The sequence below is a fragment of the Perissodus microlepis genome, chromosome 7 (assembly GCF_051167445.1).
Source record: "Perissodus microlepis isolate ML-2025 ecotype Zambia chromosome 7, ASM5116744v1, whole genome shotgun sequence".
NCBI classification, from domain to species: Eukaryota; Metazoa; Chordata; class Actinopteri; order Cichliformes; family Cichlidae; genus Perissodus; species Perissodus microlepis.
In genome coordinates this window covers 12,875,765-12,889,681 of record NC_140467.1, presented here as the reverse complement: position 1 = coordinate 12,889,681, position 13,917 = coordinate 12,875,765, and the positions used below count along the sequence as shown (strand labels likewise).

Here is a 13,917-nt window from a genome sequence, read left to right as displayed (position 1 = left end):
CCACATAACACAGTTTTAGTACCACCTTACATAACCCAAAGCATTTCTCTGACCATCTACAATAGAACAGCTAGCTAGACGACTGTAGATTCTTCTGCCGATATTCTCAAATGCCTGCTGTTTGTGGTTAATGGATATAAAAGATTTTATATAAAGAAAGCGTGCTGACAGATTCTTAACTTACCATTATCTCTCCTGCAGGTGCTTTCGATCGTGAGTACAAGCTGGCATACGATCGCCTCACCCCCAACCTGGTTAAATTGACACACAACTGTGACCGGCCCCCTGGAGCAGGGGTCATGGAGTGTAGGAGGACATTTGGAGAGCCCGGTTTGTGAACCTCTTGTCCCCCTTCTGTCGCTTATTTTCCTCCCTCCAACAGTCACTGCGCTGTTGTTGTTTTTTTGTTTGTTTGTTTGTTTTTCAAACTGCTCTTCAGACTCAGGACCAGCTCATCTGACTGGAGCATTAAGCTCTTGTAAGCACAATGGGACTTAACATAATGCAACTGCCATGAGTTTCTTGAAAACTGTCAGAGCTGAGAGGCATGAAGTGACAGGCCTTGTATTTGTAAATACTTTGAAGATATTTTCTGTATAAATGTTTGCACAGTTATTACACGGTCTACTTTATGCCTCTGTTACTGTTGAAGCTGTGAATAAGTAGGTACAAGTAAGTGTAAGTTCACCTCGTCGAAATTCCTCAGTGGTCCTGGCGACCTTGTTAAGACTGTTGTTGACTGTGTGTACTTTTAGACGTTCATGTTTTTACAAAGCACTTTGATAAGATGAGCACTTGCCATTTGTTCTCATTTACATGGGGCTGTGTCTCTGCCACGCACACCTTAGTCATGGTTCTGTCTGAAATTTCCACAGGTTCAAGTTTGTAAAGGCAAATCACTTCCTCTTCATGTACACCTCATAAAGCGGACAGGTTAAACTCATATACTGAAATACACTAAACTAGGTTGTAACCTCATAAAATTATAAACCACAAAATTGTTTCTGATTCAAGAATGGAGCCAGTTAATTTATATGCACAATGTTTATTTGTTTTTGTACAATGTACCAAAAGATCCCAAAAGGGAATATTATATAATTCATTAATTTACGGTTTGGGTTTTTTTTAGGCAATATCTTTTTTTAAAGTGATGATTAAAATTTTGTGTTAAATGTGATTTTGCAAGGATGGATTTCCTTAAAAACAGTACAATCAATCGAAAGGAGATAAATGTTTTCCGTCAACATTTTCTTTTATAAAGACTTTGAGTCACACTAATGGGTTCATAATAATGTACAGAGCATTTGACTCTAGAATTTTGTATATTTTCTTTTTGTCTTCAATGTATGGTGTCGATGTTTTAGATATTTGGACAACAGTGCACTGTTTAGTGTGACATACAGAGTATTGATGGACGTTTTACCCACTTATACTAACCGGTCTTGGAACAGACGGTAGGGCAGGCTTATTTGCACTGAGAATATTTAAAGATATATAGATGGCAAAGGCATTTCTTTGACTTGAAAAACAGCTCCGACCTGCCCTCATTCAGAAATCACTTTAAAACACAAGTGTGACAGTTCACTCTTTCACGATCAACTGACAAAAAACCTGGAGTGATGCAGCTCCACTGCTTATTGCTGGACTTCGCAGTAACTGATGATACAATGCTGGATTATATAAGTCTGTGTGCTTGAAATAAAACACCAATCTCACAGCATGTAGACCAGTATTTTAGCCAACTTGTAAAAAAAAAAAAAAAAAGTCTGGGTAAAAAACAAAACACTGAATGACCAAAACATAATTTTATGTCTATGTGTTGTTTACACTAAGTGTCAATTTTAACGTTTCCAATGTATTATTTATCATTTGTAACACAGATACTGATTTGTATGATTTTTACATTAAAAAAAAAGAAATGAAATTTCTTCCTTAGGTGGATGTATAGTTTGACTTCATTTATGAATAAAGACATTTATTCTATGGATGTCGTGTTTGATTTATTTTTTATTTTTTCAATGATTTTTCATAATTTTTGAAAAAAAAAAGTTCAAGCAAGCTCAGGGTCTCTATCGTGATTCTTACAAAATCATTTACTTACGATGATACAAAATACACATTTAGTAGCCTACATTTTTCAAAATGTGTCCACAAACTAACACTTTTACTTGCATTTCATAGACAGTGCATAAAAAAACCCATTAACATCTCTGTTAGGTCTTACACCGCAAAATCTACACTGTATTAGACAGTAGTCATGCATCTCCCCGTGTACTATGAAAATCAATTTAAAAGCTGCCATCATTTCTATAAGTGAGTATCAGGTTCTAGAAAACGCTTTATTGCTGCTGACATACCAGACACTTCACTGGTAACAATGCAGAGCACGTAGCTTTCTGAATGTTTCCTATAGATATCCAGGTCTATGCTCGTGAGATCCTTTCCCAAAAAGGTTAACAGTTCAGCAGAAAGAATTAGATGGAAACTGGGCAGATGATGATACGATCTTCCAACATAACACTGAGCACCAAGAAGATAAAGTAGAGGAGGAACATGGTGAAACCCAGCACCTTATTCATCTTCCATTTACAGGAAGCAATGGAGATGATGACAAAGAGGAGCATGAGGAAGAGCAACACAATGGCACAAAAGAGCCCATTGCTGCTGACAGCCACTGGACCAAAACTATGGATGGCTGAGTACAGGAGCCAAGGGACTGGGAGACTTTTAAATAAAATGATAGTGAAAAAACATAAAGAAAAGGGAGAGAAAGGAATTATTAAAGTTTGTGTTAAGCAGCTAGAAAAACGAAATTGATGACAATCCAGCTATAGAGGCTCACCCCACAGTGATGTCAAAGATGTTACTGCCCACAGAGCTAGACACAGCCATGTCTCCCAGGCCTTTACGAGCCACAATCACACTGGTAATGAGGTCAGGGATGGAGGTCCCCGCAGCCAGGATAGTCAGGCCCATAATTTCCTCTGAGATGCCAATAGTCTCACCCACCTAGGAAGATGAACAAGATTTTTAGGTGCTCAGCTTTTAGTTTACACAGATCTTTTAAGCGATACTGTGTGTCAATGCACATCAACAGGAAACAAAGCAGAGCATTTGCATCTAAAGTAACTGACCTGATGGGCCCACCACACCATGAGGTACGAGAAGATAGCAATCCACAGAATAGAGCCCAGGAAGGTGACAACAAAGAATTTTCTGGATTTCTATAGGACAAAGTGAGTTATGGAAAAGCAAAATGCAGCATGATTTAAATTACCACAGCTGATATCAGAAATATTATGGTATCTCTCACCGGGTTGCGAACATCTGGGACGGTAAGCCACAGAGGGAAAACTATGGGCAACAGGAAGAGGTAGGTTGCTTGCTTTCGACGTGTATTGGGCCATTCTAAAGACAGAGGTTCATCGTCTTTTTCATCTTCTTCTTCGTCTTTATCCTCATCATCATCCTCATCTTCACTGGACTCATCACTTTCATCATCGCTGTCATCTTCGTCGCTCTCAGAGTCGTCTGACTCTTCTGACCCATCATCTTTTGCTGGTACATCTTCCTGAAGTAGGAAAGATACCGTAATTAAAAAAATATGATAAAAAGAAACAAAAGTCAAACCATCCTAAGGAAGCAGGTGCCCACAAGTTGTATCATTGATATCATTGACTCTTACATAGACAGGAATCAAAGACTGACTTCTGGGCTTTTTGAAAGCCACCAGGACATGGTTGGAGAGTACCTTCTTGTCCTCTGGCTGCTCCTTCTTTTCTTCTTCTGCAGCTGGGGTTGGTTCTGGCTCTTTGCTCTGCTCAGTTTTTTCCCCACCATCTGTGAAAGGAATCCCAAAGAGTTTGCTTATTAACTGCAGGCCCTTATGCAGTTATCTGGAAGACTTTAATTTCATTTAAGACTTCAGGACTGATTACAGGAAGAACTGCAGTCAATGCATTAGCTGAATTCACTCACTGTCTTCTTAGCTATACCTATATATTCCTTGAGTTCTCTGCATAGTTATATGCACTTGGTTTGTACATGCAATTTGACATGTCTGTCAAATTAAAAAAAAAACATAAAGCTAGCATTAACAAGTAAACACGCTTCAGTGATTTAGCATCCTAACAGATGAGTTTCATCTTGCTAACCACCTTGGCCAACGTGTGATGCAGAGAAATGTGAAAAAGTTGTTAATACTTCCTTACATTCACAAGGAAAGCTGTGATCACGGTGGAGAGGGCTGCTCACCATGTTGTTTTATTACTTTTTCGCTAAAATGTTATTTGGCAAATTCCTCCACCTCCTGTCATTCTCAGTTTGTTAACAAGTAGTATTTGGTAATATAGTAGATATTCAGTTATAGAAGTAATAATATTTTAAAATTCTTCAGTGAGGAAAGAGTGCCAAAAGCTGAAGACATCCATGTAAAGTGCAGACAGACAGCAAAAATGGTATGTTTTAATCTGTTCCAGTTTAACTAGTTAAACTGTTAAAAAGTGGAAGAAGATGTTTGTGTGTGTATTCTGGAGGCTGGGGAATCTCTGCTTGCCTTTGTGTAGAAGTCACGCCACTGTCATACAGTATATATATATATATATATATATATATAACTAGTGTGTACTAACTGTTTCCAAGGTATATGCTAAAATATGACTACAATGGGGAAACAGTTGTTTTATTATGATAGTTGACATAAAGCGACATCTACTGATGTTGAAAAAGAAAACCTATTTTATTTTTTTAACTCATTTTGCGCATGTGATTTTAATGCTCTGCAGACCAGCTATTGGTAATGATACTAAGCAGGTGTCAGTCTCTAGTCAGTGAATGACGCTCACATCCTTCAATGTTACCTTCACTTTTGTCTTTGGCGTCTGATTTCTTTCTTGCCACACTGTTCAGAGTTTCAGCTTTCTCCTTAAATTTCCCTACAAACACACAAAGAGGCAAAATAAAATTAGAATCACAGCTGTCACACAGAGGGCCCTAAACACAGTACAAAGTGCTTTTAATTTAGATTAATTATGTGTATATTGCTGCTATATTAGTCATGAAACCCTAAAGAGAGCCTGATTGAAAATGTTGGTGGTTAAGATTTGTATCTGATTAACTTATTGCTCATCTTTTCATCAGACTGCACTTTAGATTGAGAACTACTATAAGTTAATTTAGTATTTAACTGATATTTAATTGTCATTTCCTGGAGTGGGAGGAGCTACTGACTATATGGTCAGCTACTTTCCAGAAGCATTGCATGTTAGGTCATAATGGTGAGCAGGCCACAATGGATGTACTACAGAATTGCTTTCTTAATAGTTTAATTTACTTTTTGGATAATCAGTGTTTAAGTTGGGGCTACTTGTTTTTCTTTTGTTTTATACTAAACTTCTTGTCTCACTAATAAATTGCTATGATGAAAAGGGGGGATAAACAAAGACTGGACTGTTCATCTGCGTCCACCACACAACCATTCCTCACAATGAGGCTAAAATAATTATTAATATTACCAGTAGTACAGCAAAAACCACAGAAAGACAGCGTCAGCAGTCAGTTTTTCAACTTCTCATATTTTGGACTAAATACACCCATCCCAAGGTAAATAATAACAGAGTAGAGTATTTCTATTGATAGTGCTCCCCAGACATGAGAAAAGGTTTGATTGACTAAAAATATTGCTTGACAGAATTACTTCTGTCAGTGATGTTTCTTTGATGGATCTCAGGGTGTTTTCATGCCTGCTGTGTTTAGCCCATTTAAATCAAAGTCTGGTTCATTTCCCCCCTTCGTGCAGTATGTTTGTGCAGATGTGAACACAGTAACCACACCAAGAGCCTTTAGAGGAGGTGGTCTTGGTGCAAATGAACTCCTTGAAGTTTGTTTATGGTGTGAATGTGATCCAACAGTGATTCAAGCCATGTATATGTTATACGTTTGAGCTGAAAATTCCCTTTAGCCATGAATGCTTTGTATTCTGAAAGCAGAAAGGTACTATAGATGTGCAAGGGTCTGTACGAGCTAGCAACTAGCTATGAAATGAAGATAAATTTAGAATAAAAATAGTCCAGAACACAACACCTTCTTCCTGTTTTTACTGTTGTTATTCCCACCCCAGACACATCTGGCCAATAAGCAGGCTGAATATTCTTACGCTCGATCTGATATTGCGGTTTTGGTGTTGTTCCTACATCAATATTGCAAGTGATCAATCACATTGTCGCGATGCTTTACAACGTGGAAACGAGCATACCAGATAGACCTGTTAACGCTTGATTTGTACTGACACATTTTGGTTCGCTTGGAGTTCACTTGGATTTTTCTCTGGGTGAAAACAAACCAAACATGGGGAAAAGGTACAAATTTACAAACTCATCAAGTTATTCGGACCAGAGTAAACGAACTATAAGTGTGAAAACACAGTTGATGCAGAGTTCATGCAGGTTAGCTCTGATCTTGATGTTAGGCAGGGGAGACAGACACTATCTCTACTTTTAAGATTAGGCTTAAAACATTTCTTTTCGCTAAAGAATATAGTTAAGGCTGCATCAGGTGACCTTGAATCCTCCCTTAGTTATGCTGCAATAGGCATAGGCTGTAGGGGGACTCCCATGATGCATTGAGTTTTTCCTTTTTAGTCACCTTTTTCACTCACTATGTGTCAATAGACCTCTCTGCATTGAATCGTAATTGTTATTAACCTCTGTCTCTCTTCCACAGCATGTCTTTTATCCTGTCTTCCTTCTCTCACCGCAGCAGATGGCCGCCCCTCCCTGAGCCTGGTTCTGCCAGCGGTTTCTACCTGTTAAATGGGAGTTTTTCCTTCCCACTGTCGCCAAAGTGCTTGCTCATTTGATTGTTGGGGTTTTCTCTGTATGTATTATTGGAGGGTCTACCTTACAATATAAAGCGCCTTGAGGGGACTGCTGTTGTGATTTGGCACTATATAAATAAAATTGAATTGAATTGAATAGGCAGATTCAAATGCTAATTATTGTGCTGCTGCAGTGCTACCCTGAAGCCTAAGGAGAAGAAATGTGCACTGGTATAAGCAGGACCACAAATTGGGGCATACATATAGCATTAAATTGCGACAGGTAGCCAGATGACACTGACATTTTATCAACAGAATGATGCCTCAAGATAATCTTTGTAACCATTTTCTCAAATGTGAAATCTGGATAGGTCAGCCCATTATCACACTGTCAACCCAGCTTACATCTTCTAAATCATTGCATTTTAACTAATTTAAGAGAAAGAAAACCCGTCATCATCAGTGTAGGGACTAACGTTATTAAGTAACGCCTTACGGTAACTACGTTATTATTGTGGTAACGAGCACGGTAACTAGTTATTATGCCAAAATCAGGAACGCGTTAATCGTTACTGGGATTTAGATAGGGTCGTTATTTGTGACTTCGTGTGGTGGCTATCGCTAGTGATGTGCGATACCACTGATTTCCTTTCCGATCCGATACCAAGCAAAATTCAGGGTGGTATCTATGATACTGATCCGATACCGATACTTTGTACAAAAAGTTTATGCTTCTTTGCATTTCATAACATAATATAATAATATAATAATATAGCTTTATAATAATTACAGGACATCAGAATACTTGTTTCTTATTGCTTAATAATGCAGAATAATTATATAGAAATAAAAAACCTGAAGTTGTGCGCCATTTGAGCATGTTGCCTGCCTGCACCACTAAAGGACTCAGCGAGAGACGTCTGTCTCGCCCTAGCAGCACCTGTCCCTGTCCTCCTCTTCAGTTCGCCTCAACATAAGCTCGTCATATTCTGTGATATGATTTACTCTGAGGTCTTTGATGAGGTTAGTGCTGTTGCCACAACACCTTACTGTCTTGCCACATGTATCGCAAACCATGTCTTGGCTGTTTGTGGAGGTAAAATACGTCCATGCATGACTCAGTTTACGCTCAGCCATTGTTGTGAGTGCGCATGCCAGGGGCTGCGACACATTTATACAGCCATATTTCGCACACGACTATGAAAGGCGTAAGAGGAAGTAGTTCCTTCCAAATTAGATGATCCGAATGATAGTTTCTTTCCACTACGTTCCTTTTAATGGAAAAACTACAAATTTACCCCAGAGTACTAAAATATCGATTTTTCAATATGAGAATCGATTCTAGAACACAATTTACTGATATTTCAGTATCGATCCGCACACCGCAGCTTCCACAGATTCAGTGACATTAGCAAGTGATGGAGGCCAGCAGGTGGATGAGGGAAAGGAGGAGCAGAGAATGGAGGCGGCCGCCGGTCCGAGTGCCAGGTGAACTGAACTTCAGGTAAGAAGTTATGACCTGCAGTCTATCTGGGTCAGATATAAACCAAGTTTAGGTGGAGTTTATTTTCGTTGTGCTGACTTTTTCGTACTCCGTGCTAGCTAGCATGACTGAGTTTCTATACAGCTGGGTGGGTGCTATGATGTTACTGATAGTGAACTTTATTTTGTTCATAAGGTTAATTATTAGAGTTTCCAACCATCACCTAAAAAACGGAATCGTCTCGTATTCAGAGAAAATATTACGTGTTTCGAGTTGAGCTGAAAAGGAATGCAGTTTGTCCCGTACTTCAGCTACAATGAGAAAGACACAAAGCTGGAGTTATTCTGTGTCTTTTCTGCACAGCTGCCTCTTCTTCTCTCATTCTCTCCCTCCCCTGTTTCTACTTCAATCATGAAACTGATCAATGATCAGCTGATTGGCTTTTCTCTCTTGTTTGTTTATCGCCCACTTTGCGCCAGAAAGAAGAAACCAGCGGAGGTCGCGTTAAACAACAGCAGCACGTTTAAGCTTGGTCAGCTGTTGTTAGAATTTATTTAATATTATTTACTAGTATCAGCTGATGTTTGCTGGAGCCACAGCTGTAAAAGTTGCTGGTCATGATGTCGGTTTGGATATGTGGTGAGAGGGAAACATGAAGATGAAACCAGGAGATGTCCTTACTGAATCATCAGAGCTGAACAGGTGATGGAGAAACAGTTTTACCTTTTGGGTGACATGAATGGGTTGAAGGGAAGTTATGAACTGTTTCTGAGAGACAAATAACACCAGGATCCTTTTTTATGTAGCTGACAGCTGGTAACTGTGCAGGGGTGGGTCTAGCAAAGTTTTGCCAGGGGGCCAGGTAGGGCATTAACAGGGAAAGGGGGGCACAAAGAAATACTTTTCTTTCTAATTCTCATTTAAAATATCTAGCTTTTATTAAATAATTATCTGAATCTTACAACAAACGATTGATAGATTAATGCATATATACCCTCAAAACAGTGTACATCAATGTCATAACAGTGTTTGTTTTCATTCAAAGGCTTTATGATTTTTCCTATAATGGTGGGCCGGTCTCTAGTCAAAATGCCCGGGCCGATTTTTTGTCCCAGTCCAGCTCTGTATGCAGCTCATCTGCAGTCTGGTGTTACCTACATCTTCCTATTCAGAAGGCAGAATTTCTGAGCTCTGAGTACAATCGAAAGCACCACGACTGCAGTTTTCGTGTTGGATGTAAAAAGCGCACATGACGCTGTGACATAGGCTAGAATCATGGCGGCGGTCAACGACGGTCCAGGTGTGGGATTTCTCTCGTGGAAATGTGCACATTATTTTTTCCTTTCTATTGGTAGGTGGCACAGTGCACTTGTGGCAAGTAAGCAAGCTAGAAGACTGGCAATCTTGCTGGGTATCCAGTTATGGAAGCAACACATTAACAAGAGAATTCTGAGTAAAACCAAAGTTACTTTCCCTAGTAACTAGTCACTTTGAAAGTAACGAGTAACTTGAAGTAACTGAGTTACTTTTGATAGAAGTAACAAGTAACTGAGTTACCTTTGATAGAAGTAACTAGTAATGTAACTAAGTTACTAATTTAAAGTAACTTACCCAACACTGGTCATCATGCACTTACTGACTTTTTCTTAGAGTGTATTGCAGCTATACCCTGGTGATATTCTTCATGTTCTCCTACAGGCCTCTAAAGGGATCCCTCTACAGACTGGGGTAGGTATTTATCTGCTTAGTATCAATCTGGACTTAGTGCTGCCTTCATGTGGGACACTTTGCTAATCCATTTTAGAATGAGAAGGACATAGTACTCAGACAGCTATTATAAAAGCACTTGGTACACAGTTATCAGTCATCAAACAGTATTCACAGCTATCAAATAGTACTCACCATTACCTATAGGGTCTAATGTATGAATCATGAGTTGGAAGATGGTGTTTCTCATTGTGCTGTTGTGTAAAGAAGCAGAACTCCCCCCTCGCTGAAGGGATGGCTTCAACTGGGGAAAGAGACGGCTGAGGTCATGATAACTAGTCACTGTACAGATAATAGCACATCACTGTTAAACATGCAATAGTGGATATAGTGGCTGTTTTTTTTCTTAACTAGTGCAGGGAGCCAGCACTTGTCTTAATTATTTAAAAAATAAGACTGTGAGTGTGAAGGGTATAAAGATGTTTTTTGTGACTTTCTTCTTGCAGTTTATTGGTTGGTGAATTGATTTTTACCTTTAAACGATTCTTGTCCTCTGGAGCAGGAGGGGCATTATCCTCACCGTTCCCATTAGTCTGTGTGCAACAATGTTTTGTTCAGTGATGATCATTCAGCGGCAGAGATAAAACAAAGTTCATTCTGGTAGATTTTATATTAGTGCTATAACTTAATGCATTACTAGTTCACTCATTGCACACGCTGCCTGACTTGATGATGTCAGATATAATTTTTTTTAAAATGCAGAGGATGACAGTATTTTTTATTGTATCCATTATCCCCATAAAATAATTATTAATTATTCTAAATGATATGGAATAGCATTTTCAGCAAAGAATAAAATGTTCTCTTTTTGGGAGTCCCGCCCTCAAAAACCCCGAGTATGAACAAACCCTTGAACCCTTTACTTGGTGTAAGTTAAGCCTCAGTCACACTGTTTAGGTTTGGACACGCTATACGTGGATGCTAAAGGAGCTATAACTCTGGAAAGCATTCATTTGCTGCAGCTGATTATCTTTGGGGTGTTTTTGTTTTTATAAAAAATTACGTATATATCATGTGACGAAACTGCTTTCTAGTTGCTAATAATAATCCCTACAAAAACCTCTACTAGTTAAATATCTTAAAATCTGCTGATTTATGTCTCTTCAGCAGGAATGCATTAATACCTAGCTAGTATACCTAGCTCTTCAAAAGTTTCATTGGGTTGTTTTCTGTTACCAGTAGTTTATGGGTTTGGGTGAAAATGGAGAAAACTTTTCAATATAGATATCAAACAACAGACTTATTAGTTGTCTGACTGAGGATAAGAGCTTTGATGAATTCTTTAATAGGAGATCTTACCTTGTCAGGTTCCTCTACAGCAATAACTTTGACAATGCTCTTGTGTTTGTGGAGTTGGGTCTTGAATGCTCGCTCTATTTGCACATTAAACTTCATGAAAATGACATAGACAGTGTAACAAGCCACCAGCATCATGCTCTCCCACCACATTATGACATTATCCAGGAAGAAGATAATTAGAAAGATGAGGCCAAGTATGTAGAATGACACATCTCTGAATAGAGGCCACCAGGTCAGATGGAGAATCTCCCGAGAAAACAAAGCACACATTCCAATCACAAACAAAATGTTGAAAACTGCTGAGCCCACAATTGTGCCAATACCCACGTTGCTGTGGGCAATGAAGACTCCTATCAAAGAGGTAAAAAGCTCAGGGGCAGAACCTCCGGCGGCCATGAAGGTGGCTCCAGCCACATCATCAGAGATTGCCAACTTGTTTGTGATTACCCCGAGAGCAGGAACAAAAAACTCATCACACACAATTGCAAGTGACACAAACATGTACATCATCCCAATAATGTGAAGGATCACCCAGCCACGTCTGCGATCTTCGATTGAAAAAATGTCCTCTGGGTAATCACCCTTCATATGTGGCGCTTCACCCGGAAAGGCTGGTGGGACGGTAGTTGTAGGAGGAGCTGGCGTGGGTGTCTCCGGAAGTTCAGGTGCCACATAGATGCAATGCACAAGAGTCCGATTTGTTGTTGGCAATAATGGCGATTCAGTAGTGGTAGATGTTGTGGATACTGAAGTTGTAGTTGCATTATGGACATCATACGTTGTGTTTGTTTGCTCAGTTTGCTCTAAATCATATGCTGTAGTTAGAGCCTTTCCCAGATCTGCAATCTCCTCAACCCCCTCTGCTGAACCTTCCCCACTATCCTGTGCAATTTGAGGCATTGCCAAAGGCTCGTACAGTCTAGTGCTGATGGTCAGCTGGTAGAGGGTACAGAGGAAAACCCCAGAGAGGAGAAAAAGAACTCGGCTCAGCTGCAGTCGCTTCCTTCTGGTACAATACATTTTTCTCCAGCAGCAGTGTTGCTTTTGGCTAGGTTGAAATAAGGTGCATAAATAAAATTTGGTGGAGTCCAGTTCTCTCCCCAGAAGACCATGGGGTGGCAGAATTCAAAACTCCAGCGATGTGACTCATTTCACATCTTCAAATCCATGGAATACCCAGTCTATAGTACAGTAAAGGAAAAACAGGGATAAAATTGCATTTGGAAAGGATATTAATAGTATACACGTATCTCAAGGCATTTGGACTATTCATAACTAAAATTTATCCATTATTATGTGTCATAGTATTATCATGGGGAAAACAATTATTTGTTTGCTCACTTACAACGAAATTAAATCTGGTTTTTTTATGGTAGTTTTAGTTTAACAAAGAGAGACAGAATATCAAACAAAACACATTACATAAAGGTTATAAAGTCATTTGCATGTCACTGAGCGAAATAAAGATTTGATACTTCTGTTCTTAAATAGTTATGTGCATGAAGCACAATCGTCCACATAATCAGTTTCTTCCATTCCAACCTCTGCATTCCCACAGGCTAAAGAGTAAAGTGCTGTCAAAGAATGTCAGGAGCAAGATTACAGACCTGCACAAGGCAGAAACGGGCTACAAGAGCATCAGCAAAAAGCTTGGTGGGAAGGTGACAACACTTGAAATGACCCTCAATCACCCTCTGTGTGGAGCTTCAAAGTAACTCTAATAAAGAAGCCTCATGTATAGGCTCATGTGAAGTTTGCCAGTGAAGATCTAAACGATTTAAAGAAGACTTGGGATAAATTGCTGTGGTCTGATGAAATAAACATCAAGCTCTTTGGCCTCAACTCGACTCACCTTGTTTGAAGGAAAATAAATTTTGAGTATGACCCTAAGAACACCATCCCCACAGTCAAACACGGTGGTGGAAACATTATGTTTTGGGTACAGGAGAGATCCTCTCATTGAGGGACCAAAGGACGGGGCTGCGTACCACAAAATCTTGGACAAGAATGTCCTTGCCTCAGCTAGAACACTGAAGAGAGGTTGTGGATGGGTCTTCCAGCATGACAATGATCCAAAACATACAAGGCAACTAAAGAGTGGCTAATTTGTTCTATGTCATTTTTTTCTGGAGTTTTTGTTGATATTGTGTGTCTCTCCATTGAAAAAAAACAACCATAAATATCAGAGACTGTTTATTTCTTTGAAAACGAGAAAACGAACAAATTCAGCAGATCATCAAATTATTAGTTTCCCCACTGTATTCATAGATCCATTTATAAAGTGTTACAGTTACTTTCTTTGCATAATGCTGGTTTCTGCACAACATGAAAGACTAGAGTTGTGATGCAAAATTTAAAGCAAGGAGCCAATCTAATTGCTTTATCCAAAGAGAACAAAAAGGTTCAGACTTACCAGATAATAACATCTTGCAAAATCATAAGTGCAAGCATTTCCAAAAACAGGTTTCCACTGTCAGCTATTGTGGCACAAACAAACTGTTGCAGTGGCCAGTGTTATGTATGTAGGACACAGAACAACTCTTCACAATGGATC

The 13,917-nt window shown here is 39.2% G+C and overlaps 2 protein-coding genes across 4 annotated transcripts in view; one reads left to right on the top strand and one right to left on the bottom strand.

Moving 5' to 3' along the window:
- dennd4a (DENN/MADD domain containing 4A) overlaps positions 1-1,987 on the top strand; it is a 23,020-nt gene extending 21,033 nt beyond the window's left edge. The window contains exon 30 of the mRNA XM_084933508.1: positions 202-1,987. Within this exon, the coding sequence (XP_084789634.1) occupies positions 202-338 (137 nt within the window). The 3' untranslated portion in view covers positions 339-1,987. The remainder of the gene's footprint in view (positions 1-201) is intronic.
- On the bottom strand, positions 1,113-13,917 carry LOC146382681 (sodium/potassium/calcium exchanger 1-like). Of its 3 annotated transcripts, none has more exons than XM_084933509.1 (10): positions 13,777-13,917; positions 11,364-12,544; positions 10,538-10,597; positions 10,200-10,308; positions 4,860-4,934; positions 3,686-3,840; positions 3,314-3,571; positions 3,135-3,224; positions 2,843-3,009; positions 1,113-2,724 (listed from the first exon to the last, which is right to left on the bottom strand). In XM_084933509.1, the coding sequence occupies exons 2-10, from the start codon at positions 12,381-12,383 to the stop codon at positions 2,475-2,477; spliced, it is 2,184 nt and encodes a 727-aa protein (XP_084789635.1). In that variant the 5' UTR covers positions 12,384-12,544; positions 13,777-13,917; the 3' UTR covers positions 1,113-2,474. The 3 variants fall into 3 exon arrangements, with proteins under 3 accessions (XP_084789635.1, XP_084789636.1, XP_084789637.1); XM_084933510.1 differs by having other exon boundaries at positions 10,206-10,308; XM_084933511.1 differs by having other exon boundaries at positions 3,752-3,840; positions 13,777-13,916.